This window comes from Prionailurus viverrinus, chromosome E1 (assembly GCF_022837055.1).
Source record: "Prionailurus viverrinus isolate Anna chromosome E1, UM_Priviv_1.0, whole genome shotgun sequence".
NCBI lineage: Eukaryota > Metazoa > Chordata > Mammalia > Carnivora > Felidae > Prionailurus > Prionailurus viverrinus.
The window spans coordinates 10,665,215-10,691,766 of NC_062574.1; the positions used below are offsets into that span (position 1 = coordinate 10,665,215).

Consider the following 26,552-nt stretch of genomic DNA (forward strand, 5'->3'; position numbering starts at 1 on the left):
CATGTCGCAAACGACAAAATACACGAGTCACACAACGTTAAACACGGTGGATATCACTATATTTAATCATTCATGCACCTAGTCCTTCAAACACAGAGTGCCAACACTGATCACTAAAAACGGAGTGCACACACAACCATGTGCTAACGTCACTAAAGAGGAGTAAATGATGCATAAATTCTTTTTTTATATGTTGAAAAATTTATATTTAGATTTAGCCAGCTGGGCTTAGCTCAGATGATCCCAATTTTGCTGGCAACGTCCAAAGCATCATAGTCAGGAGTCAGCCGAACATATGCCTTCTTCTCTCCATCGGGCCTGATCAGCGTGTTGACCTTGGCCACGTCAGCGTCCTAGAACTTATTCGTAGCCTGTTTGATCTGGTGCTTGTTGCCCTGGACGTCCACAATGAACACAAGTGTGCTGTGTTCTCTATTTTCTCCATGGCTGACGCGGAAGTCAGGGGGAACTTGGTGATGGCATAGCGGTCAAGCTTGTTTCTCCTGGGGGTGCTCTTTGGAGGCTATCTGGGCTGCCTTCGGAATGTAGATGCGGATCTTCTTTTCCGTATGGGACTTTGGAAAGGCTTTCAAAGCCTTTGCGGGCTTTGGCTTTGGGAAGGGCAAGGGCTTCCTCCTTCTCTTTCAGTTCCATCCTCATGAAAGGGCCATGATGGACCAATTCTTAATCATAATGGTTCCCAGAGACTTCACCACGACAAAGAAAACATGCACCTAGTTCTGACAGGACAGAGTTTCAACAGATGTCAGCAAGGGACATGCGTGACAGAGAACTGAACACAGCGATTCAGTCATCTCTGTACTAAATCGGTCACGCCCAGAGCTCTGATGAACAGAGTCTCAATATATGGCGATAAAGAAATGAGTACACACGCACACCGGGTCACAGGCATCCTTTCACACGGACATCTATGTACCAGGTCAGTCACCACCTGTCGTACTTGTGTGAAGAGTTTCAACGTATGGCACGAGGTCCGGAGCAAATGTACCACACAGGGCTCCACAGAATGCATCAGGCAGACGTCGTATACTAAATATTCAGGCCCCCAGCTCTGTTCTGCAAAGTTTCCACTTCTGGAAAGGAGTATGTGCATAAACACGCTCTTTTACAGGGATGTCCCGCCAAGGAATAAATCACACACACTGGCCTATTATTCCAATGTCAACATGCGTCAGTTGGTGACATGCACCATGCATTTCTAAGCAGTTTTTCACAGAGACTTCACTTTCTGGAATCAATCATGTACCCAAGCTTTATATATATATATATATATATATATATATATATATATACACACACACACATATATATATACATATATGTATATATATGTGTATATATATGTATATATATATACACACACACATATATATATATAATATCATGTACCCAATATGTATATTGGGTATATATACCCATATATAATAATCATGTACCCCAGCTTTATATATATATATGCATATATATATACACATATTTATTTATTTATTTATTTATTTATTTATTTATTTAAATAATGGTTTCTAGATCATAGAATAGTTTTTCCTTTTAATTTTTTCAATGTTTACTTATTTTAGAGACAGAGTGTGAGCGGGGGGGGGGGGGGGGGGGGGGGGCGGGGCAGAGCAGAGGGAGAGGGAGACACAGAACCCGAAGCAGGCTCCGGGCTCCGAGCTGTCGGCCCAGAGCCCGATGTGCGGCCCGAACCCACGAGACACAAGATCATGACCTGCGCCAAAGTCGGACGCTTTACCGACCGAGCCACCCAGGCGCTCCCCTATGCTATTTTTAAAACACTTCAAGCATGCGCCACCAAGAAAGGTATACATCCGTCGCAAGTTGCTAAACACAGTAGGTGTGTCTGTGATTCGGAACAGTGCTGTCTCCGATACACTGTGGTTAGTGCCGTGTGGCACATGCACCTTTTCTTCAGTGACACGTGCTGAAACTTGGCTTTTAAGAGCGAGGCGTGTGATTGATTCAGTATATGATTCCTCTGTGAAGCAGTGTTTTTAGCACTGGGTGGTGCACGAATGAATTGCTTTGTTGAGATATGTGCGAACGCTGCGTTTAACAGGGCATGGTGTGTAATAGGTTTGTGAAACACTGTATTTAGTTGTACTGTTTCACGGATGTACTTGCTTAACAGTATATGTTAAAACTTGGCGTTTAACAGAGTCCAGTGTATTTAGATTCTGTGTAGCATGTCTCTGTGTTTAACACTAGTATCGTGGGATTTGTGTAGACCTTTCCTTAATGACGTATGTGAATATTCTGTGTTCAGGGCCCTTGGGTGGCTTGGTCTGTTAAGCATCCAGACTGTCGACTTCGGCTCAGGTTGAACTCACGGGTTTGTGAGTTTAAGCCCCGCATCGGGCTCCATGCTGACAGTGCAAAGCCTGCTTGGGATTCTCTCTCTCTCTCTCTCTCTCTCTCTCTCTGCTTCTCCCCCTCTTGCACACGCCTGCTCTCTCTCACTCAAAATAGATAAATAAACATTAAAAAAAAAAGAAATTATATGCAAGAATCAAATGGTGGGGGGGTTGCCTGCATGGCTCAGTCAGTTGAGCATCCGACTTTGGCTCAGGTCATGGTCTCAGAGTCTATGATTTCAAGTCCCTCATTGGGCTCTGTGCTGACGGCTCAGAGCCTGGAGCCTGCTTTGGATTCTCTGACTCCCTCTGTGTCTGCCCCTCCCCTGCTTGTGCGCACTCTCTCTTTCTCTATCAAAAATAAACAAGCATTTAAAAAAAAAGACATACTGAAGAATATTCTTCAGGCTGAAAGCAACTAAACTCATATGGAAATTCATACACACACACACACACACACACACACACACACACACAAACACAGAACTGATAAAGGTATCTCTAATCATAAAAAATTATATAAATGCATATTTCATCTACTCTTTTCCCTTAACTGATTTACAAATTAAGTTTTAAATCGATGATCAACATATAAGAGCTGAATCCATGAAACTTTTAGGAGAAAACATAGGGGTGAATCTTCATGACTTTGGATTTAGCAGTTGATTCCTATATAACACCAAAAGCACAAGTAACAAAAGAAACACAGATAAATTGGACTCCATAAAAATTAAAAATGTCTGTGCATCAAAGGACACCGTTAAGAAAGGGCAAGGACAACTTATAGTATGAGAAAAAACGTTTGCAAATCATATTTGATAAAGGTCTAGTATCTAGAATATATAAAGAACTCTTCTCCAAAGAAGATGTACGAATGGCCAATAAGCCTATGAAAAGATGCCCAGCATCATTAATCATTAGGGGGATGCAAAATGAAGATCACAATGAAATATCATTACAACCTATGAGAATGGCTATTAGTAAACAAAACAAAACAAAACAAAAACACAGGGCTGCCAAGGGTTTGGAATAGTTGAATCCCTTGTGCACTGCTGGTGGGAATGGAGAACACTGCCGACTACAGACAAAATGGTGGTTCCTGAGAACATTAAATACAAAATTAATATACGATATTCGTAGCAGCATTACCAACAACAGGTGGAAATGTCAAATATCCACCCACAAATGAATGGAGAAACAAATACGTATATACACATGATGGAATATTATTTTTTTAAATTTTTTAAACATTTATTTATTATTGAGAGACAGAGAGAGACAGAGCATGAGCAAGGGAGGGGCAGAGAGAGAGAGGGAGACACAGAATCCGAAGCAGGCTCCGGGCTCCGAGCCGTCAGCACAGAGCCCGACGCGGGGCTTGAACTCATGGACCGCGAGATCATGACCTGAGCCCAAGTCGGACACTTAACCGACTGAGCCACCCAGGCGCCCCGACAATGGAATATTATTAGGCCATAAGCAGGAACTTTATGCTAAGTGAAATAAGCTAGACACAAAAGAATGAATACTGTCTGATTCCACTTATATGAGTACTTAGAATAATCAGATTCATAGAGACAGAAGGGAGGGTGGTGGTCACCAGGGGCTGGGGGGGAGGGAGGGATGGGAAGATATGATTTAATGGGTCTGAAGTTTCCGTGTGAGATCATGAGAAAAGTCCTGGAGATGGATGGCGGTGATGTCTGCACGAGGACGTGAATGTACTCAATGCCACAGAATTGTACGCTGAGAGTTAAAATGGTCAAGCTTATGTTATGTGGATCTTACCACCATAAAAATAGATTTTTTAACTGAAAAAGAAATGTTAAAGGGCGCTGCGTGAATTGCAACTCGCAATCCATTGCTGCGTCGTGGGGAAAGGATACAAGGCTGGGCTGGGAGGAGATGTCTGCTGCAATCCCCTCTCTTCTGCTGAGGGAGGGTGGGTTACAGACAGGGCTCAGCCCTCAGTAGAAGGTGAGGTCTGACCACCTCTTTCTTTAAAAAAGCCACACCCTTGGGGCGCCTGGGTGGCTCAGTCGGTTGAGCGTCCGACTTGGGCTCAGGTCACAATCTCACGGTTCGTGAGTTCGAGCCCCGCATCAGGCTCTGTGCTGACGGCTCAGGGCCCAGAGCCTGCTTCGGATTCTGTGTCTCCCTCTCTCTCTGCCCCTCCCCTGCTCGTGCTCTGTCTCTCTCTCAAAAATAAATAAAGATTAAAAATAAATAAATGATAAAAAAGCCACACCCTTGTGGAATTAGAGGATAATCTCTAGATTCCGGAAGGAGTTGGCTATATAGACATTAAAGCTAACAGCAATGCTTCCATCCATGGTAGGTGTGAGGGGAGCGGGGGAGGCTGGCTGAGTTCTACAGGAGATGGAGGGGAAATAGGTCTGTGAGCCTTTCTGCTTCACCCGGAGAATGAGCCTGCCCTGAGCCAGCCTGGCCCACTTGGATGGCTTAAGGAGCCGCAGTAGTGGCTGTGACACTTGGGGCCCTGCCTGGCGAGGTGCTGTGCCTAAACCCTTGAAGACTGTGGCCAACACAGCCTGCCCTACCCCCACCGCCTGGACCCAGCTCCCATCTGACCCACTCCGCCCAGCTCATGCCAGGGAAGAAGTGGTAAGGACCAGAGGGGCAGTGGGCAGGGCTGAGTGCAGACAGGCATGCTCCTGGCCGGCTGCAGTCCTCTTACAGGGCCCAAATTAGTTTGGCCTCCTGGGAAGATCTGCATCTCTGGAGCCCAGATCTTGAGCTGTGGTTGGGGTGATTTACGATAGTAACAATTAAGAATGGTAAACAGTCCCTGTTTGTGGCCAGCTCCCTTTGAAAGAGAATGCTCCTAGGTTTTTTTTTTGCATCTGGGGAAACTGAGACAGGGAGAGCAACAGTGTATGGGACACGGGCACACATCGGGTAAGTGGCCCAGCTAGAACCCTGGCCACGCCCGCTCCACAGCCCCTGTGCTAGGCAAAAAAAAAACAACCTGTTACAGGATTTGGGCGTTGGGTGGGTCATTTGGTGAAGGGTTCAAGGAAGCCATGGATTTGGTCCAGATGGAGTGCTATTAGAAAGCCGGTGACAGCTTTATCCTTGGGCACTTCGTGGGATGGACGGTGGCCTTATTTGCATCTGTTCTTAGATGAAATTATGTAGCGGCTTTGTTTTGTTTCATTTTTACCCCTGGTCTCAGAGTAACCTCTGAGGCTGGTAAGTCTATGAAGGTCCTTACATCCAACAGAACAAAATGGCCTGGCTGTGAGCCTCAGACGGGCTCATGATCATGCTGAGATCTAGCTACAACTGTTAGATCAGTTCCAGATGTCAGGGGCTGCTTTTCCCCTCTCAGTTTCTCTTTTGGCCAAGGACAGATGACGTCAGGCTCCAGGACATGAATTCATGATGTCTAGATTTTCACTCTTGTCAAGATGTTGTTGATTAAGATCAAAAACCCGTGCATCGAACATACTCCATAGTCGACCCAAGGTCAATCTCTGTTTTTCTCTCTGTCGTAGGACCTGATGTGACAGTGACCGCGCAGTAGCATTTAAAACTCTGGACGGGACAGGGGCGCCTGGGTGGCTCAGTCGCTTAAGCGTCCAACTTCAGCTCAGGTCAGGATCTCACAGCTCATGGGTTCAAGCCCCGTGCCGGGCTCTGTGCTGACAGCTCAGAGCCTGGAGCCTGCTTCAGATTCTGCGTCTCCCTCTCTCTCTGCCCCTCCCCGACTCATGCTCTGTCTCTCTCTCTCTCTCTCAAAAATAAATAAACATTAAAAAACTTTTTTTTAATAAAAAAACCCACAACTCTGGACAGGACATATAAATCGACAGTAAAATAGGCAATTAACACAAACAAAATGACTATTAACGCCTGTAATAGGTCTCAAAGCCAATAGGTCCCACAATCTAGTGGGTCTGTTTTAGAGAGTCAGGTCTTTTCCTTTAGCCAATCACGGGCCTTTCTACTTGCCCCATAGCACTTACATAGGTGTAACAAGATGTACTTTAGCGTTAGCTCCCCGTGACTAGCTAAGAGCAAATCAAAGCTTATAGGATTGCCATGGCTACTTTAGCTAATGCATTTAGATTGGTTTGTTGGGCCTTCAGAACAGAAGTGTCATCTTTTATGACTTTTGTGAAGGTTAGAGAAAAGTGTGAACACCTTTTCTAGTTGTTTCGCTCCCTTTGTGGGCGTTGTATTTTGGGGAGTGTGCAGGAAATGAGAACCGATGATCCCTTCTGGAAGTTTTTAAGAATAATTTGTGTTTCTTTTGTTTTAGGAATTTCTGGATGTCCCTTTTAGGACACATGATTGACTACAGGGGTGGTGGTTTTAAATATCTGGATACCTCTAACAATTACTCAGGTTACACAGAATAAATTAGAATGTGGTAGACAAGTATAAGCCTGATGTCCATATGAGAAGTAATATCCTAGTGAAGTTTATATTATATTAGGAGGATAAATATCATTTCTTATAATAGGAATGAGCCAATTAGGACTGCGTTTCTAGATTTATGGTGTCTTGAGTCTTCGTGGATACCAATACAATATTTAAAATTGGCCTTCGGGGGCACCTGAGTGGTTCAGTAGGTTAAGTGTCCGACTTTGGGGTCACGTCACAATCTCATGGGTCATGAGTTGGAGCCCCGCTTCAGGCTCTGTGCTGACAGCTCAGGGCCTGGAGCCAGCTTCAGATTCTGTCTCCCTCTCTCTTTGCCCCTCCCCCACTTGTGCTCTGTCTGTCTCAAGTATAAATAAACATTAAAAAATTTTTTTTTAATTGGCCTTTTGCTTAGTGCCCCTAAGGAAGCTTTTTTCTTTTTTTTTTTTTTCCCCAGAAATCTGATTTGGAACTTGTAGACTGAATAGTCATTGGCACTCACGCAGGGCTGGGAAAAAATCCAGCATGGAAAGAGGCCTTGTAGTACATGAGACTAGATATTGTCTTTCTCGAAAGACTGCTGTACTTTGTTCTGGAAAACAGCTAAGCTACTAGAGATCTATTTGATCCTTTCAAGCTGTTTGTTAGAAGAAAATCCCACACTCTTTAAAGGAATTCAACAACATTTGGGACCTGACAATGGGACCTCACAAGGTCTAGCATTCAACTAAAAATCAGTAGGCCTTGGGGCACCTGGGTGGCTCAGTTGGTTCAGCACCAACTTCAGCTCAGGTCATGATCTCACAGCTCATGGGTTCAAGCCCCGTGTCAGGCTCTGTGCTGACAGCTCAGAGCCTGGAGCCTGCTTCAGATTCTGTATCTCTCTCTCTCTCTCTTTCTGTCCCTCCTCTGCTCACACTCTCTCAAAAATAAATAAACGTTAAATTTTTTTTTTTAAAAATCAGTAGGCGTGGGGAGCCTCAGTGGCTCAGTCAGTTAAGTGGCGAGCTCTTGATTTCAGCTTAAGTCATGATCTCGGGGTTGTGGGATCAAGCCCTGCGTAGGGCTCTGCACTGAGTGTGGACTCTGCTTGAGATTCTTTCTCTACTCCCCCCACCCCCTGCTTCACTTGTGTACTCTCTTTCTCTCTCTCTCTCAAATATAAATAAATAAGTAAATATCAGTAGGCCTGACTCAAAAAGGGGAAAAATCCTGTCACAGGCTACGATGTGGATACACCTTAAAGACGTTCTGCTAAATGAAATAAGCAAATCACAAGAGGACAAATATTGCATGATTCCAATCATATGAGGTCCCCAGAGTACTCAGACTCATAGAGACAGAAAGTAGAGTGGTGGCGGCCAGGGCTGGGTGGGGGGGAGGGGGCAGGGACATTATTTTTTAAGGGAGACAGGGTTTCTGCTTTGCAAGTTTGGAGTTTGACAGAGATGGTCACACAGTAATGTGAATGTAGTTAACACATTGACTAGCACACTGAACGGCACACTTAGAAAACAGTTACGATGGTAAATTTTGTGTTATATATATTTTACCAGTATTTAATTTTTTTTTTTCCAGGAAAAAATCCATAGGCATGGAAAGAAGCGGGAAGATATTACCCATAATCAAGGGGAAAATCTCTCAGGAGAAGCAGATCGCTAAGTGGCAGAGATGAGGCAGTTAATAGACAAAGACACAGAAACAGTTATAAATATCCTCTGTGTACTCAAGAATGCAGAGGATCGGGAGTGAAAAAGAAGATACTTTAAAAAGAAAGACTAGATGGGATTTACAGCAGAGTGGATATTAGAGAGTAAAGATCAGAGAAGGCAAATACACAGACGGGAGAAAAGAACATCAAGGACTTGTCGGACAATAGCAAATGGTCCAGCGTTCATGTCACTGAAGTCCCAGAATGAGAAGAGGCAGGAAAAACTTCAAAGAATAATGTCCTGAAATATTCTGAATTTGACAGAAACCAACAGATCGAGGTTCAGTGAACCTGAAGCCACAAGGAAACATAAAGAAAACCACATCAAGGCACGTCCGATTAATAATTACTTTAAATGTAAATGGCCTAAAGACTGCAAACAAAAGGCAGGTATTATCAGACTGGGTAAAAAAGCAAGACCCAAAATATGCCCTCTATAAGAACCACGCTTTAAATATAAAGACACGGCTGGTGAAAAGTGCGAGAATGAAAGAGATATACCAGCCAAGCACTCCATAATACACACATGAAGTAGCTGTATCAGTATCAGACAGAGAAGACCGCAAAAGGACTATTAGCAGGGTGATAGGGAAACATTTCATAATATGCTCCATTCAGGGGAGGACAGGACATTCCTGAATATGCACGCACGTAAATAACAGGACTTCAAAATGCGTGAGGCAGAAACTGACAGAATTGCCAGGGGAAGTAGACCACCATTTATGCGCATCCTATTTAGAATATATTTATAAATAATCCACCATTATAGTTAGAAATGTTCACATCCCTCTCTCAGTAGTTGATAACTGTAGATAAAATCGGTAGGGACACAGAAGGTTTAGCAATGCTGTAAACAATGTTGACCTAATTACCATTTTTTTTAAAAGACTCCACCCAAAAGCAAGAGTTCTCAACGGTTCCTCTTTCTCTGTGGTTCCCTCCCTGGCTGAGGAACAGCATTCTTACTCTCTCCTGATTCCCGAGTAAACCCGCAGGGGACATGCTTGCTGTGCACGTGAGAACCTACCGTATTCTGTGCTCCAATGGAGTGTTTGTGGACCTCCCTGGACAAAAGGCTGACCCGGCGACCCTGTGCCTCCTGAAAGAAAGGGGGAATCGCAGAGTGGCAGTCTCAGACCATGCTGGAAAAGCACCCAGCTGAGACAGATCCATGCACCACTCTGGGGCTTTGGGATTTAGTATCCTGGTTTAACTGGGGATATAGAACTGATAAAAATACCTTACCGAAAAGGTAAGCCAGGGCCATGTGGAAAACCAGATCCTTCGTCAAGGGCTCAGCTGGAGAAAATCAAACACGTTATTGAAAAAAATCAGAAAACAAGCCATCATTTTTTCAAAGGGACACTCACTCTGTCATATTCCCATACCTCCAGCAAGGAGGGAAGGTGACCTTGAGATAGAGGGTTGGCCCCTGTAGGGCTTTGTACCAGATCTGAGAGAGGTGAATGAGTCTGTCGTTTCATTAAGCTCCATGGTCCCCCTGCAACTTTTCTGACTTTGATTCTGTCGCCTACAGTTTTTCTCTACATTCTGCTGTGTTTTTTTCTTTCTTCTGTTCCTCTAGCTAATGAGTTCCAATTCCCATTTGCTTTTACCTTTGAAGGAGTCCAGTGTTCAGAGCAAAATGTTCCTCAGGATTTGGGGGACTCCTACTGTTTTGTCTAGCCCATTTAGGGAAATCTGTCTCGCCGAGCTATCTATAATTATTCGGTATGGGGATGATTTGCTGGTAGCTTCAGAAACTGAAGTGTAATGCAGAAGTGATACTTGGGCTTCTCACCATTCCTCACCTGGCGGGGACATACGGCCTCACTAGACAAACTGCAATATTGCCAAGCTGGGGTCACATATTTAGGGAATTTGTCGTGCAAGTCCACAAAGTGTTAGAATGCCGGAGTTAGCCAATTTCTCAGATGAAATAGCCAACAGCAACAACAACAACAACAACAAAGCAACAATTTGGGGGACAAGTGACATATTCTCCACGGTGGATTCCAGCTTTTTCAAGAGCGGGCAAATCCTCTGATAGACCAACCGACTGATAATACTCTAGACCCTTGTGTCGGATCCCTAGAATCCGCAGGAAGCTTTTGAACCATTGAAATTGGTCACGGTCTCTCCCCACGCTGTGAGGATTCCAAATTTTGAAAAAGCTTTCCACGTGATTTACCATGGAAACAAAGACACTGACTGCTGGCAGAATTGAGCTCTGAAGCTGGCATTTGACTCTAGACCGATAGCATTATTTCTCAGTTCTTCTGGATGCCTCCACGCCGTGGTGGTAGCAGCCACACTTATGCAAAGAGCTCAAGCCTTTCTTTGGATCATTTGACTTCTGTGTATGTCCTGGACCGTCTTTTAAGTGCAGAAGCACTGCGGGTGCACGATCAGACCAGTAATGTGTCATCAACAAAATCATCTGAGTCAAACATCTGAGAGGAATTTTAAAGGCACTAGACTCTTACCAATGACGACCAAACAGGTGACCTTATCCAAAATGTATCAGAGACGTGCTGTCTGTCGGCAGAATTCTTTTCGGGCCACTGCCAAGGTGAGCACAGGAGACACTTGGTGGCAGTTCAATTCCATAGAATTGACACCTGTGGAAAGTAAGAGATCTTTGTCTCGTTATGTCTGCAGGATTTGCAGGTGACCTGACGTCCGCTGTCATTCAGGAGGCATGCAAATCATGCTGGGATCTGCCCTGTCCCCTCAGCCCTGAAGGCAAATGGAGTGGATGAATCCAACACTGCAAACTTCATTTAGAAGTCTATAGGTGAGGGGATGCCTGGGTGGCTCAGTCGGTCGAGCATTTGACTCTTGCTTTTGGCTCAGGTCATGATCTCACGGTTCGTGGGATTGAGCCCCGCATCAGGCTCTGCTCTCTTTCTGCCCTCCCCTGTTCGTGCTCTCCCACTCTCTGTCTCTCTCTCAGAATAAATATTAAAAAAAAAAAAAGATGTCTATAGGTGAAAATGGCCTATAGCACCCCCTCAGAAAGTACGGTGTCTCTCCCTTTGAACTTATGAACTTCAGTTTGATAGGCTGATGAATTTGGGTCTGTGCCCAATTTGGTGAATCCTCTCATAATCATGTTCAATACTTAAAAGGGCTGTGAGACCTAAAATCATAAGGACCTGGAAGGGCCCATTGGAGGACATCGGAGGAGGCCTGCCATCCTCTGCTGGGGGGATTTCATGTACATAAAGGTGTTCCAGAGGAGGGGTGCCTAGGTGGCTTGGTCAGTTGGGTGGCCAACTCTTGATTTTGGCTCAGGAGATGATCCCAGGGGCGTTGGATCGAGCCCTACATCGGGCTCTACGTGGAGCATGGGGCCTGCTTAAGATTCTCTCTCTCCCCTCTGCCCCTCTCCCCACTCACATGCACACTCTCTCTATAATATCAATAAATAAGCAAGTAAGTAAGTAAATAAATAAATAAATGGGATTCTAGAGGAAAGATGCCTGTCACCACACTGGGAGGGACGCTTTTACATGTTTTGATATGGTTATCAAACTGAAAGAAAAATCCAGTTGGATTCAGGCTTCTGAAGTGAAGTCAGCATCTCAGGAGGAAGGGATTGGGGTTCCCACAAGGACTTGAAACAAGTTTTCTAGAATCACTGACATTGATATTGAGCTCAATAGAAAAGAGCTTGCTTTTTTTTTTTTTAAGAAAAGAGCTTTTCTAGTGAAATTATTATTATTATTATCATAATATTTGTTTAATGATTCAATCGAGTAGCATCTAATCTAGCAGATGGGAAGGAGCTCCACAGAGCTGTATGAAACAGAAGACTTTTATAAGCAGAGGGAGCAGGAACAAGAAAGTTCTACCAGGCAGAAAAGCAAGTTGCTTATTACAAGGTCACTTTCCTTTAGGAGATTGCCAAGGGTCTATCAGTAAGGTCTGATTTCTAGAAGAGCCAAAACTCTAAGTTAAGTCTCAGTTTGTTGACATGGGCTTAGCATAAGCAATTCCACTTAGGGCCTGTTGTTTTTAACAAGTAAAACGAAAAGATATTTTTTCCTCCCTTACGTAATCAAATATTTGCTTTAAGTAAATTAAGCATATCGTTGGTACACACATTTAAAGACTCTTCTTCCTCAAGTCCATATTGTACTGAATTTTCTAATTTGTCCCAACGTGATTCTGATAATTACTTTGCTTCACATTTCCCCACACAATCGCTGAATATTTCAGTGGCTGCAAAATGCCGAGAGAAACAGAAATGGAGATCATTAGAAACTATGCTATTACAATAAAATAGTAACAAAAGGGTAAATAAAAATAAGGTTGAATTTCTTTTCCAAAAGGAATGAGATCTTTTCTCCTCCTTTTTCTTAGAACATTTCAGAGAGAAAACTTGTATTTGTAAAGAATTCCTGTGGTGCCTGGCTGACTCCATTGGAAGAGTGTGTGATTCTTGATCTCAGGGTTGTGGGTTCGAGCCCCGTGTTGGGTGTAGAGATCACTTAAATAAGTAAGACTTTTTAAAAAATAATAAAATAAAGATAGAAAGAATTCCTCTGTCCTTTTGATACGCATGCAAATCTTATCGGAGGTTAAATAAGCCTCTTATCAGAATTAAAACCCAGGAATATTTTTCAGCAGGGCCTGGGAGCCATCTCTTTTCAATGTCAACATCAAGGAAGACAATGCCCCATCGCCCTGTCACTGTGGGAATCTAGCTGAGGCATCTCAACTACCTGCTCGTCGTAGAGGTACAAGAATTTTCTTTTCTTTCTTTCTTTTTTTTTCCCAGATAGAGGCCATTAACTCTCACAGATGGCCACCCCAATGACCAGGGGAATGCAGAGTGAACTCTGAAAGCACGTAGAGTGAGCAGGACTGTTGAGTCTCCTCACCCGACAAGTGCTCATACCTGGGAACATGCAAACAGGGGTTGTGTCTGCTTGGCTTATAGGGAAGCAGGATGGGGAGGGTGCCTGGCTGGCTCAGTTGGTAGAGCATGTGACCCTCGATTTGTAAGTTCAGGCCCCACATCGTGGTTGTTTGTTTGTTTTTTAATTAAAAATAAAATCTTTTTTTAAAAAAATGGTGGGATTTCTTTTCTGTCTTAATAATTTTATTTTTTATGGTATTTTTTTTTCAACGTTTTTTATTTATTTTTGGGACAGAGAGAGACAGAGCATGAATGGGGGAGGGGCAGAGAGAGAGGGAGACACAGAATCGGAAACAGGCTCCAGGCTCTGAGCCAACAGCCCAGAGCCCGACGCGGGGCTCGAACTCATGGACCGCGAGATCGTGACCTGGCTGAAGTCGGACGCTTAACCGACTGCGCCACCCAGGCGCCCCAATAATTTTATTTTTTAAATAGCAGGTCACCTGGGACACAGGCCAGGCTGAGCTCATGCTTACTCAAAACCAGAACTATTCCTTTTCGACATTTGTAGGGAGGGTTTTCTGGGTTGGCAGGTTTTATTTTTAGAAATGAAAATACAACAGTGTAAGGGTCTGTCTTCAGTGTTACTGTAGAGGATAGTTTTACCCAATATTTCATGAGGCCATAAAACGGATGCAGCACTGTGTTTCCTTACTGCCCACCACCCAACCAGGACTATTTCAGGTCTTCACCCCATTTCCGGGAGCAAATTTCCATGTTGGTGAGGGTAGGACAGGCTGTGGTGCAGTAATAAGTAAACCCATACATCTCACTCACTTCGTGCAAGTAGCGTTTCTTCCTTGCTCAGAGCATGGTTTATCGCAGATCCGGGCAGTTAGAGGAATCCCTGGGCCACGCGATCGAGGGGCTGCTCTAACAACCGCAGAATGGGAAGCATACAAACAACAAATATCTCTTTCCCACGGTCCCGGAGGTAGGGAAAGTCAGCATCAGGATGCCAGCAGATCTGGTGTGGTGGCTGGTGAGAGCCCACTTCCTGGTTCCTAGACGGCTGTGTCCTCACATGGGGGGTAGAGACTGGAGATCTCTCTGGGACTCTTTTATAAGGGTACTAATCCCATTTGTGAGGGCTCCACCTTCATGATCCAATCACCTCCCAAATGTCCCACCTCCTAATACCAACGCATGGTGGATTAGGATGGGTGGGGGGTGGGGTTCAGTCCACAGTAAGAATTAAGAATGCAGGTTCCTTCAGGTAGTGGTCCCACCATCTCCAACATGAGGACTGGCCTCAGAAACTGGAGCCACAAGCCAAATCACCAGATCTCCAACCCTGAGAATCACCTGAGAATCTTAGAGTCAGTGACCTTCAACAGGTCACAGAGGAGAAACCAGCCAGACGTCAGCACCCTGCTGGGACCTTGACCACAGAGTCGTGTGGGCTCTTGTGAATTCCAGAACTGACCTTGAAAGTCCAGGAAGCCCCCTAATTGGGTTTGGGACCCAACAGCTTGGCCGAGGAGCCTGGAGAGACTTGTGCGGTGAGGGCTCACTTAAGCAAGGAACATGGCATCAGAAAACATTGGGTTCAAGTCTTGGCTTACGTCTGACTAGTCATGTGTCCGGGCTTCTGTAGAAACGGATACTCCATCCACATGCTGCATGAGATGGTGTGGAGACTTAAGGAAGCTGATGTTTGGGAGGATGCTTTGAACTACAGGGCACAAGACAAATGCTGTACAACTTAATACGACTCATCTTGCTTATGCAGAGCATTTCCACTTGCTTCCATTCAAAGTAGATCACGGCAACTCCTTGCAGCGCTATTGGGTGGGATTCTCGCTAGACGAAACCTTCCCTCAGGGTCTCCTCGGAGGCTTCCCCCATCCAAGTTCTAAGCCTGCCAGCCCCAAAGTCTGGGAGGTTGTGTAGCTCACGGGTTCACCACATGATGATGGCAGGGCCCCACAGATGCTTCTAGGAAGCTTTTCTGGGCACACACCAGACAAAGTCTGGACCCTATCCCCACCTCTGCCCCAGTCTCCAAAAGTTAGGATCACCCTCGGCCCTCCGTCTTCGCCCCTCCTCTCCCCAACTCTGGCTTTGGGATTTCTTGGCATCATTATTTTGCCCCCAGCTTGCTAACTGAAGCTTCTACTGTGAAGCCACTTGTCCCACACCAAGTCCCTCTGTCTCAGTCCCTGCAACACTGCTTCCCAGAGCTGAACCAGAGTGGGAGGAAATCACCTAAGAAGAGCACCTGGATTTCAGGACAGCTGACCTTAAAAACTCTGCGGCGCCTGGGTGGCTCAGTCGGTTCAGCGTTCGACTTCAGCTCAGGTCATGATCTCGCGGTTCGCGAGTTGGAGCCCCACATCGGGCTCTCTGTGGTGACAGCTGGAGCCTGGAGCCTGCTTTGGATTCTGTGTCTCCCTCTCTCTCTGCCCCTCCCATGCTCATGCTCTGTCTCTCAATAATAAATGAACATTAAAAAACAACAACAAAAAACTCTTCTGATGGATGTGGGGGAACACCAGCTGGGGAATTAGGAGTTTGGAGCTGCCCTACTCTGCCACCAGCCAGCTGGGGGGCATTAACTGAGATGTCCCTTCTCTGGGTTTGCATCTGTAAAAGGCAGGGTTTGGACACGGTGACCTCTGCTGAAATTCTGAGGTGGGGAGCTGAGGCAGGGAGGAGACACAGCATGGGAAGGCCTGGCTGGCTGACTGCCCCCCCCCCCCCGCCCCCGACCAGAGGTCGGCCTGGGGTCCTCCTCCCTCTAGTATTTATGAAGCAAAGACTCCTCACCCACACCTCCAACTCTCTCCTTCTGCCAGGACAGATGCCCGGTGACAATCTATTCCCAGGGCCATCTGAGGCAGGAGAGACCAGAAGAGCAGGACCCCAAGTCTTAGTGGAAGGTGGCTGTGCCCTTGGCCTTTGGCCTGAGCCCTCCTGCAACCCCCAAGTGGGGTGTTGGACACTCAGGTCCCAGATCTCCTGAATTTCAGTCTTGCTCTCCCTATCCACATGTCCCCACCATGGAATGCCTTGGTTTACCTCCCTCGCCCCTGTGCCCCAAAGCCCTCTGGGGGCTGAATTCGAGTATTGTTTCAATAATTTACTGGGAAATTGACACTCAAGCACACACAGTTTATTTTTCATATAAGGCGCCCATGAATACTTTACAGCTTAATAGCCTAGAAGTCTTCCAGCAGGACTTTTCTGTCCCATGGAAGGACGCTGGGCCCTCTGGGTTCCTGGGGGGGGTTGCACCCAGGTCTCCTGCAGACATGGGCTCCAGAAAAAGGGCGTGTTCGTGTTCGGGATGGAATGTGTTCTTCCCTTTGCTGTCCCTTGCAGGACTTTCATAGACTCACGAGGGCTGTCCGATTTAGCTCAGAATGCAATTACGGGCATTTTTCTTTGGCATCTAACCCATTGCTGGGACAGCATTCCAGAAAGAACTTGGGCACTCTGCTGTCTGAGCTTGCTCAACAAAGGACACACCCATGAGGGAAGATCTACAGGGACCCCCATTCAAAGTGCATATGTGGACTCCCTGGGGCTGCGGAGGGTCAGGGAGGCCACCATTATCCTCCTGGGGGCAGCTCTGGGAAAAGTCATCAGAGCAAAGTGTCTCCACTCTGGGGATTAGGTCACTGTCCACCACACTGGACTCTTTGGTTCTGCCCAGTGGCCGCTCCTTCTCTCTCTCCCCCAGCCCCTCATTAGTGCTCCCTGGTCCTGAGCACCAACGTCACCCGACCCCGCGGCTTCTCCCATCTGTGAAGGGACAGATCCTCTCCACCCAAGGGAGACTTCCAGAATGGTGCCTGCTCAGCCTTCCTACAATTCAGGGTCATCAGGGGAATAAGCCAGGAGAGGGAGGCCAGTGGAGCCTCATTCTGGGTGGGAAACCCTGGGGTAAAGTTGGTTTGGGAACCACAGGCAGGTTAGCAGTGGTCTGCAACCAGGAACGGGCCCTGTCCTCTATCCACTGCCCCCAGACACTGCCTCCTGGCCCCAGGCGGCCTCCCCAGGATCCTGGAGCCACCTGGATTGTCCAGCTCGGCCAGCCACCCGGACACTGGGCATTGGAGCGGGGCGGTGCAGCACGCCGCCCCCAAGCCCTCCCCTCCGGCACCTCCTGCCCTCCCACCCGGCACCTCTTCCTCCCTTGGGTCTCCTGGGCCCCGTTATTCTTCCTGCAGTAGGGGCTCTCGGTCCCCTTCCTGCACCCTCTCATCATCCTCCTTCTCCATGCAGCCCACGGTGGCAGCCAGCCCGGCGCCCACGCCACCCCCGACCACCGCAGCCCCCGTGGCCCCCACCGCCGCGCCGGCCGCCACCATCCCGGCCTCCGCGGCCAGTGCGGCCGCGGCCATGCCGGCGCCCACCACGCCGCCCGCCAGGCCCATGAGCCCGGCGCCCACGGCGCCCCCGACGGCGGCCAGGTGGCCACAGAAGCGCATGGTGTAAGAGTCCATGAAGACCTTGGCCTCGGCCTGCAGCTCGGCCTCCAGGGCCTCCAGGGTCTGCTCTCTGCCCTTGCACAGCAGGGCCGCCCCGTGGCGGGCCAGGATGGCATCTTTCTGGGTGGCGAGGAGGGTCCGCATGGTGTCGGGCAGTACCCGGAGCGCGGAGAATATGCGCTTGGTGGCCACGTCCTGTGGCGGGGAGGAAGGAAGGCGCGCTGACCTTCCGTCCCGGAGCCCTGTCCCGGGGTGGGGGTGGGGGTGGGGGGTGGGGGTGGCCCCCGCCGCCTGAGGCGCCGCCCCCCGCTCGAGGCTAGCTCACCTGCTGCCGCACGTACTCCTCAAACTCCTTCTTGGCAGCTTCCACCGTCCTCAGGTCGTGCAGCTGGGCGGCCATCTGTCCACGGCAAAGCCAGGCTGCCTCCGCTCCGCCCGGGGCCCACAGCCCCGCCCCCGCCCGGCCCCCCAGACCCTTCCCCAGGGTTGGGGGTGTGGGGGGAGGGGCCCCTACCTCGTCCGGGGAGGTGAACCCGGGCCCCGTCCTCCCCATCCAGCCTGAGAGGTTCTGCAGAGACATCACGGGAGGGGTCAGGGAGGGCAAGGGGCGCGGGGGCGGGGGGCGGGGGGCGGTTTCTCCGGGGCCTGGGGCTGGGGGCTGGCCCACCTTGATTTCCTGAGCTAACTGCTGCCCGGTGAGCAGGCGTCTGTCTCCCCTGGCCGCGGGGCGGCCCTCGCTCCAGTACCCCTGGCAGCGGCTCTTGGCGTGCTGGGGGACCGCACTCAGCACATCGGCGACGTAGGCACAGAGGTGGCGGACATCGTCATCTGTGTCTGAAGAAGAGATTCCTCATGCTGAGGACCAGGGGCTGAGCAGGACCGGGCTTTGGGAGGAGAAAGGGTGTCAGAGGCAGGGAGAGGCTCGCTAGGGCAAGGGGGGGTCACCCAGAGGAGGGCAGGCGGGGGAGGCCTTGCTCCCGGGGACACTCACCGCCTGGGCTTCCGTGGTCTTTGCTGGCCCACCGCCTCTCGGGAGCAGGCAGGAGGTAGCAGCGGGCTCGCCTCCCTCGGAGCAGCTCCTGAACCTTGGGGTATTTGCTGGAGGCTTTCTGAGAGCGCAGAGGGGAGACCTGTGAGCTAGGGGCCACGCTCCTGTTCTTAGCTCCCTGCAGGCCCCCTCCCCAGCTCCCCTCACCTCCTGCCCAGTTCCCCCACCGCCACCTTCATCCCCGCCCTCTGCACCCCTCACCTGGATGACGTCACCCACGCGCCCCAGCCCTGCCTTGTTGGGGTGGGATGAGTCCCGGACTAAGAGATCCAGGTGCTGGAAGAGAAGGGGTCCTGACACCAGCAGCTGTGGGGTGTTAGAGTCTGGGGTGACGTGTCTGGACATGGGTGTCTTACCTGGATCGGCACCATCCCATAATGCCTGCCCATCACCTCGGCCACGTGCACAAACATCTGGGGGTGAGGCACCGAGGGTCATGTCTGGCCCACTGCAAGGACTGTGGCCCCCTCCCCTCTGGGCACACTGGGGAACCCGCGCCCCCCAGCTCCCGGCTCTGGGACTCCCCTGCCTCTCCCAACCAGGCATCCCACACGTCACCCTCTGCCCTTGACCCCCCCCCCCCCCCCCCCCAGCCCAGCTCCGGGTCTTGCATGAACTCCTTGGCCAGAAATGGAAGGCACCTCTGATTGTGGCTGATCCAGTCCCCTGGCCTTACGGTCAGGACAGGGACAGGGTGGCACCCCTAGACCAAATGTCTCCTCACCTCCAGATATTCCAGGTCTGTATCCTTCAGCTCCGGGGAGGTGTTGAGGATCTGGAACCAAGGAGAACAAGATGGAAGAGGGTCTGCAAAGGCAAAGAGATACTGGGAAGACCCCGGGGAGGAAGGAGCTCGCAGGCCGACTGTGAGGCCGGGACCTGGGAGACACCTGCCTGGGAGCCTGCACAGCCTGCAGGGCCTGGACTGGCCTCGAGGGGGTGGAAGGTCCTGCTGACCTTCAGCTGCTCCCAGCGGCTGTTGACTTCCCTTTAGAACAAGCCATGTTCCCACCTTCACTGACCGGGGGCGACCCTCCCTTGCAGGGGCAACCCCAGAGTCTGTGGGGACCCTGGACACGGAAGTCTATGAGATCAGGGTAACCATCCCTAGCACTCCCAGGGCTGGACGGGGCTGAGATGTCCAGTCTGGAGAGATTCCTGAGCTGGAGCCGGGCAGATGGGGCGGATGACCAGGTCACAGCGCCCTCACCTGGTAGGAGCTCAGCATCGTGGTGAGGGCACAGAGCTTGGTCCTGGTTTCCCTGCTCAGCTCCGGGCTCATGGCGTCCCCTGTGTCCACCAGGAACACAGCCACCTGTATGGGGGGTGGGAGTGGGGGATGAACCACGGGGTCAAGCCCGCCTCGCTCTTCCATGTGCTCCCCCCAACCCTGCCTCTCCCTACCCCGTCTTCCTGTCCCTGTCCCCAAAGCTTTCTTTCTCCATTTCCCCTCCCCTTTGTCCCTGCTCTCCCCGACCAACCCCCCACCCTCCACGTTCCCCCTGATACCCACCCCCCCCATCCAATCTTCACCTCCTCTGCCCTTGGGCCCCTCACCTTCCTCCCCTCCTTCCCCAGCAGGAAGGGGTGACTCCACATCCATATGCCCCTGGTGAGGCTATTGGCACCCCACCTGAACCCCTGCAGGGACCCTCCTCCTCTCGGCCAGCCGCCCTCCCCTGACTCCTGTGGGGCAGAGAAGAGAGCATCAGGTGGACCCTCCAGCCCCCATGCCCCTCCCAAAGCCGGGCGGGGACCCCTAACCTGCCCTCACCAGGCCCGGCAGGCCCCGGAGCAGGTGGTTGAGGAGGAAGGTCTTCCCTGAGTGCTGCTCCCCCAGGACAGCGAGGAGGCAGACAGGGGTGTCCCTGGCCAGGGGGTGCTTCAGGCAGCGGTTGATGGCCCCCATCCTCAGGATGAGGCCTCCGGAGGCATTGATGCGCACCAGCAGCAGCGGCTCGGCCCTCACGGAGCAGGTCTCCTGGGCCGAGGGGGAGGGGGGAGAGGGTTCCCTGAGCACCCAGGCAGTGGGAGCCGGGCCCCAAGCGGGGAGCGTGTCCAACCCCAAATTCCGCTCCCCGCCCTGACATGCTAGAATGGAGACGGAGCCACCGTCAGACCCGGGGGCCTCCACGCCCCCTCCCCACGCCAAGGCCGGGACCCTGGACCTGCAGCACAGCGGGCAGAGGCCTCTGCGGCAGGAGCTTCATCTTCTCCCCCAGACTCCGGAGGCCCCTCTTCTGCTTGCAGATCTTCCGGCACTCTGGACAGCAAGGCGGCTCGCAGCCCGGGACGCGGTGTGTGCTGAAGCACCGCGCGCAGAAGTCATGGCCACAGTCCAGCGAGACGGGCTCCCGCAGCCTCTCCAGGCAGATGGAGCAGGCGGGGAGCTCCCGCGGCACTGCGGGCCGGGACCCCAGGCCCAGCTCCAACTTGGGGAATGGCGCGTGAGACCTGGGGGTGCAGAGCAGGCTGTTGGGAGCAGTGTGTGGGGCGCGGGGAGGGCGGGTCAGGAGTTTGGGGGGCAGGGGGGGCTCCCAGTGAGGCCACGCCCTGCTCGTTCCTCACTGACTTGCACCCCAGAGCCTGGGACCCCAGGGGGGGAGGCAGCAGAACAGCGGTGACAGTGCTCCCGGCAGGGAGAAGCCTGGATGGAGTTACCGTGTGTCCATGGGCAAGCTCCCGCACTGATCTGGGCCCCGGTTTCCTGACTGTCCGAGACGGGAGGTTAGCGGTCCCTGCCTCACGGGGCCACTGGGGCGATCACACGAGCTGGTGCACGTGCAGAGCCCTGCCCGGTGCCCGGCACGAATACTCACTGGAAACTGTCTCCCACAGCCTTCGACTGCAAGGGCTTCCTCAAGGAGTTACTGGCTTCGGCCGGACCCCCCAGGGGTGATACCTGCATATGCTACACTATGGGACCATAAGGAGTGGATGGGAGCCTCCCAGCGGTGGGGCAGATGGCTCCGATTCTTAGAAGATTCCTTCCGCTCTCCCATTCTGAGCTGGATTTGGTCTCCATGCAGCACCCGCCGGATTTTCTCCTTCCCTCCCTCCATACCCTGGCAGATCCCGCTTCAGGCCCTCCCCTGGCACAGCCCTCTGGAGGGAGGCCGGGTGGCCCCAGGCCTCCGGTTCCCAGACCAGCCTAGCGAGCAGGATCTGGGGCAGTCCGGCCGGGTGGCCCTGCCACTCACCAACTGTTGCGGCTGTTTCCCATGAAGCTCCGTTTTCTCTCCTTGGAGACATAATTGGGGGTGGGGGTGGGGGGATAAAACGTTATCTAGAAGAGAATCCAGATTTCTGTCTTCCTCCTAGGTCTCAGTGGACCCCATCCCCCCTCCAAAGACCCATCCCTCCCTGTCCCCAGGTGGCCCTTTCCACCCCCACCCCCCCACCCTGCACCCCAGATCTCAGGACCCAATGCTTGCCTGTTTGCCAAGCCGATGACAGAAGGAAATGATTGACAAGGCGGACCTCGGCATGGGGGGCTGGGAGCGGGGAGAGGTCTGGAAGCTGAGAGCTGAGGCCCCGAGACACTGTCAGCTGCAGTGAGGATGGCTCTCCTCCTAAGGGCTGGCCGTACAGTGGCAGGTGGACGGTGGGTGGGGGATGGTCTCCCCAGAGGAGCCGGCAGCGACTCGTCAGAGCTGGAAAATAGATGTGACAGTCGGGAAAGAGGAGGCTGCCTCTGGACTCACCCCAGGGGGAGGAGACAGGACTGCGGGAACCAGGGCTCCGGAGGAGGGAGGGACAGAGCCGGGCTCAGAATCCCTGGCAGAGGCTGGGATGCAGGCGAGCCGAGGTGGTGAGTCGCCATGGTGACGGAAGGGAAAGATAAGGACAGGCAGGGAGGGGGAGGAGGGATGGAGAGAGAGAAGCCATATGGGCGCGTGGCAGAGATGGAACTGTGGGCAGGCACTGCCCCTACTGGCCCAGCCAGGGTTCTTCCCAGGCCACTGAACAGGGTGTGCCAAAGGGGAGGTGTGGGAGATGAGATATCGCACCCCCGGAGAGTGACGCGGAGCCTCCCTTTGGTCCCTGGAGGGACAGTTTCCTGAGCAGCCAGTTCTGTGTGGGGCCCCAGGATGCCAGCATATTGCATGTGGTCTGGTGCATTCCCTCCTGCCCCGGGCATCTCACTGGTGCCAACGGTGAAAAGCTGCAGCTTTCCTGGCCCCCTGACTTCTCTGACACTGGCTGTGTGTTCCCTGGCATCTCCCCTTCCATGAAGCTTTCACGTGTGACTTCTGCTTCAAACGTGTGACTCTCACCTCTAGCCCCTCGCATCTACTCCCCGGTGCACGGCCAGCAGAATCTGCCTGAACACAGCTGGGTCCCATGCTGCTCCAGCACCGGCCATGGCTCTCTACAACATCAGATCAAAATCCAAACCACCTGGCCTGCGTCTGCGGGCCTGAAACTTCCTCTCCAGCCTCCGCCCTCTGTCACCCTTCTCTGCCTCTGCACCTTTGCACCTTGCCTGCGGCGGGGCTTCCCCTCATCCCTCCTGAGAGACCCTCGCAGGTCCAGCTCAGATGCGATCCCCTCCTGGAGCTTCCCCGCCTCCCCCTTCCCGACTGGGCGTGAACTTGCCATCAGGTAGCTCATGGTCAGGCTCCTGATTGTGACAGTTTCCGAGGGGCCCAAGTCCCGGAATCAGACTTCCCATCTGACCCGTATGAGCCAGGGGCCCTGGGCGCTTTCCTTCACTCCTCTAAGCTCTGAGGTCACAAGTATGTACAGAAAGCCACTTGCCTAGAGGAAGTTATTCTTAAGCCCTGGGAGCTTGGTGCAGAGGGGAGGGGGCGGGGTTGGGGAGGGGTGATGGATTCACCAGAAGTCCACTGGGGACCACTCCCAGCAGGTGGGGCTAGATATGGCTCGCTCCTGTCTTTCCCACCAGGATGGAGAAGCTCACCTGGCGGACCCGAACCCACTGTGGGCCGGCAGCAAAGCCTCACTCTAGGGAGTAGCGGAGCAGAGCCCTAGACCGGCACTCATCTTTGTGGCAGAGAGTAGGCTTCCCCTATCCATGGACTTGGATGGCTGGCAGAGAGATGCAGGGGAGAGAGCCAGGGGGCTGGACGCACATGGAAGGTCTACACCTGCCCTGTCCTGGCAACACCTGGGTAAGCTGCGATCCTCTCTGAGCCTGAGGCACTCCAGTAGATTTCACTTTTAAAAACACAAACTCCAGGGGTGCCTGGGTGGCCCAGTGGGTTAAGCAACTGACTCTTGGTTTCAGCTCAGGTCATGATCTCGAGGTTTGTGAGTTTGAGCCCCACGTCAGCCCGCTTGGGATCCTCTCTCTCCCTGTCTCTCTCTGCCCCTCCCCTGCTCTCTCGCTCTCTCTCTTTCTCAAAATAAATAAATAAGCTTTGAAAAAAAAAAAAAAACAAACACATAACCTCAAAAAACCAAAACACAAACTCCAAGCTACACTAAGGAAGAGTTTCCAGATGGGGATGCCCAGCGCGGATGCCTAGACACAGGTCCCTTCTGAGGGCTGGCCCAGAGTGACTGCACCGGTCACACAAAAGAAGTCGACCCTGGTCACTCTGGCTTGCTGGGTGGACACCGTTTTACAAAGGGTTGGAGGTGGGCGGGGAGGCCGGCTAAAAGGGTAGGGCCCCCACCCAGGCCAGGCACCTGAGAGAGGCTCGCTGTGAGCCATAGTGGGAACCGGCCTGGCAGAGGGGCAGGCAGGAGAAGTACACTGCACCCTCAGGCTGAGAGCCCCGTGCTCCTGGAGAAAGGCCTGGACCCCGTTCCTCTGCTCCTAGAGGCCCCTGCTGCTATCTGGGGCTCTGAGGGGAACCTGCTGCCCAGGGAGCCTGGCTGTAGAGGTTAGGTGTGGATGGTCCCATTCTTTCCACTAGGCTCTGTAGGCCTGTGAATGTCTCTACAGTCTCTGGGAAGGATTGAAACCTGATGGGAATGGGATAATCTCCAAACTCCAAGAAGAAAACGTCAAATCAAACGTCATACCTGCTGAGTTGGGTGTCTGCTACCCTCCACGTGATGTCAGCTGGTAAACCCAGCTCGTGTCATCTGTGACGTCAGATGCAAATCTTCAGTGCCACGGAGTCAACGAATGTTTACCGAGCACCTGCTGAGTGTTGAACACTGAGCTAGATCCTGGGACATCAGGCGTGACTAACGTGGAGAACATAATAGCCGTTTCGTGTTCATACACAGTAACAAGTAATCTGTTCTTAACAAATTCAACATTGTAAAAGATCATATAAATCCTCTTTAAAAGAATTCATGGCAAAATATTTCAATTCCGTGTGGGCTATGGGCAATCCTTGTTTTGGCATGTCTGCGCGGATGTGAAGGGAGATTTCCCCAAGGTCAAAGTTCCTGAGCCTGGCAGGTGAGCCCCACCCAAGAGGGGGCCCTAGCAGGGTAGCCCCGTGCACCTGCACAGGGCCCACAGTGGCTGGAAAGGAAAGGAAGAACGCCGGCTCTGTAGGGCGAGGATACCACGTAGGGCCTCCCACAGTGCCCCCAGCCTACCCCAGGGACTCACAGGGTCAGCAAAGGCCACACTGAGCTAGGCCTGCCCTACAAGGTAGACAGGCCTCTGGGGAGCTCGGAGAGCTGAGTGGTGCGTTCAGAGAGAGCAGAGCCCACATGAAGGGGGTTTGGCAAGAGAGTGGGCCTGGGTTTCAGGAGCTTGAGCTGTGGGGAGGGAGTTGAACTTCAGGCCCTGGAGACAGACTCGTTCATTATTCCATCCATTTGTCCATTCGTTCACCCAACAAACATCGTGGTTCCTCCCTCCCTGTGGGTCCAGCTCCTACTGGCCCAGCTCAGGCCGTTGGCCTCCTGACCTCTGGCTCCAGCTTCCGGCCTGGGAGGAGGTAAGGGTGCGGAGACACTTTTGGAGAAACTAGGAGCCGAAAATACTCCTACTCATAGGCATAGTTCCAAGCACCCTACGGGCGTGAACTTACCCTCAATAACACAACCTATGACGGAGGTACTGGATTACTCTCATTTTACAGATGAAGAAACAGGCCAGAGAGTTTAAGTCACTTGTCCAAGGTCACACAGCCATTAATGGCAGAACTAAAATCCAAACCCGGGCAGACAGTCGGGCTCCTGCACCCAAGCTCTTAACCACTACATTCTATGGTTTTCCTGGTGGCAGAAATCATCTCAATTACAATAAGCCTGGAAAGCAGTATGCGGTCTTGCTGTATCTCAGGATGTAGCCATTTACTTCAGAGAAGGAAAGAAAAATTGGCCCAGGCCTGGTCTAGGTAGAAACTGGAATTAGGAATCAGGCAACTCAGTGTTGGATGGTTCTGACCCCAGCTCGCTGTGTGACCTTGGGCAAGTCATCAACCTTCTCTGGGCCTCAGTTTCCTGATATGCAAATGGAAAGGGGCTCAATGAGACCAGAAGTCCCTTCTGTTGGAGTGTCTTGCTCCTCTCCTGCCTCCCCGGCCTGCAGCTTCCAGAAGGCACGGGGCAGGCCGGCACTCATCAGGAAGCCTGGCACAGTGGGTGCTGGTGAGCACTGGATCCCTTCCCTCCCAGCCCTGCCGCCTGGACAGCTCTCCTTCCTCCGTGCTCCTGGGAACCACCTGGATGCCCCAAGCACTGCCAGCGGTGCAGGCCATGTGAGGGATCG

General features: G+C 51.6%; 2 protein-coding genes and 1 long non-coding RNA gene across 11 annotated transcripts in view; 1 reads left to right on the forward strand and 2 right to left on the reverse strand.

The window, feature by feature from the left end:
* Positions 1 to 13,508, forward strand: part of LOC125152128 (uncharacterized) — a 69,552-nt gene extending 56,044 nt beyond the window's left edge. Inside the window, exons 2-5 of one of the 3 annotated variants that reach the window (XR_007147056.1) lie at positions 5,912 to 6,010; positions 8,361 to 11,065; positions 11,155 to 11,290; positions 13,126 to 13,508. This is a non-coding gene — a long non-coding RNA (uncharacterized LOC125152128). The remainder of the gene's footprint in view (positions 1 to 5,911; positions 6,011 to 8,360; positions 11,066 to 11,154; positions 11,291 to 13,125) is intronic. The other 2 variants (XR_007147054.1, XR_007147055.1) reach the window with 2 other exon arrangements.
* A 3,012-nt stretch (positions 13,509 to 16,520) lies between these two features.
* RNF112 (ring finger protein 112) lies at positions 16,521 to 22,471 on the reverse strand. 3 transcript variants are annotated; one of them, XM_047832358.1, is made up of 14 exons: positions 22,339 to 22,471; positions 22,105 to 22,145; positions 21,073 to 21,358; positions 20,679 to 20,885; positions 20,462 to 20,590; positions 20,115 to 20,219; positions 19,629 to 19,679; positions 19,261 to 19,317; positions 19,106 to 19,180; positions 18,848 to 18,965; positions 18,524 to 18,690; positions 18,371 to 18,424; positions 18,182 to 18,256; positions 16,521 to 18,051 (listed from the first exon to the last, which is right to left on the reverse strand). In XM_047832358.1, the coding sequence occupies exons 1-14, from the start codon at positions 22,390 to 22,392 to the stop codon at positions 17,581 to 17,583; spliced, it is 1,890 nt and encodes a 629-aa protein (XP_047688314.1). In that variant the 5' UTR covers positions 22,393 to 22,471; the 3' UTR covers positions 16,521 to 17,580. The 3 variants fall into 3 exon arrangements, with proteins under 3 accessions (XP_047688314.1, XP_047688316.1, XP_047688315.1); XM_047832360.1 differs by lacking the exons at positions 20,462 to 20,590; positions 22,105 to 22,145; positions 22,339 to 22,471 and having other exon boundaries at positions 19,629 to 19,711; positions 20,679 to 21,204; XM_047832359.1 differs by lacking the exons at positions 20,462 to 20,590; positions 22,105 to 22,145; positions 22,339 to 22,471 and having other exon boundaries at positions 19,106 to 19,317; positions 20,679 to 21,204.
* Positions 22,472 to 25,030: 2,559 nt separating this feature from the next.
* MAPK7 (mitogen-activated protein kinase 7) overlaps positions 25,031 to 26,552 on the reverse strand; it is a 30,648-nt gene continuing 29,126 nt past the window's right edge. For 3 of the 5 annotated variants that reach the window (XM_047832356.1, XM_047832354.1, XM_047832350.1), the window contains exon 9: positions 25,062 to 25,119. The gene's annotated coding sequence lies outside the window, so the exon portion shown is untranslated. Of the gene's footprint in view, positions 25,125 to 26,552 lie in introns of all 5 variants that reach the window. The other 2 variants (XM_047832352.1, XM_047832351.1) reach the window with 2 other exon arrangements.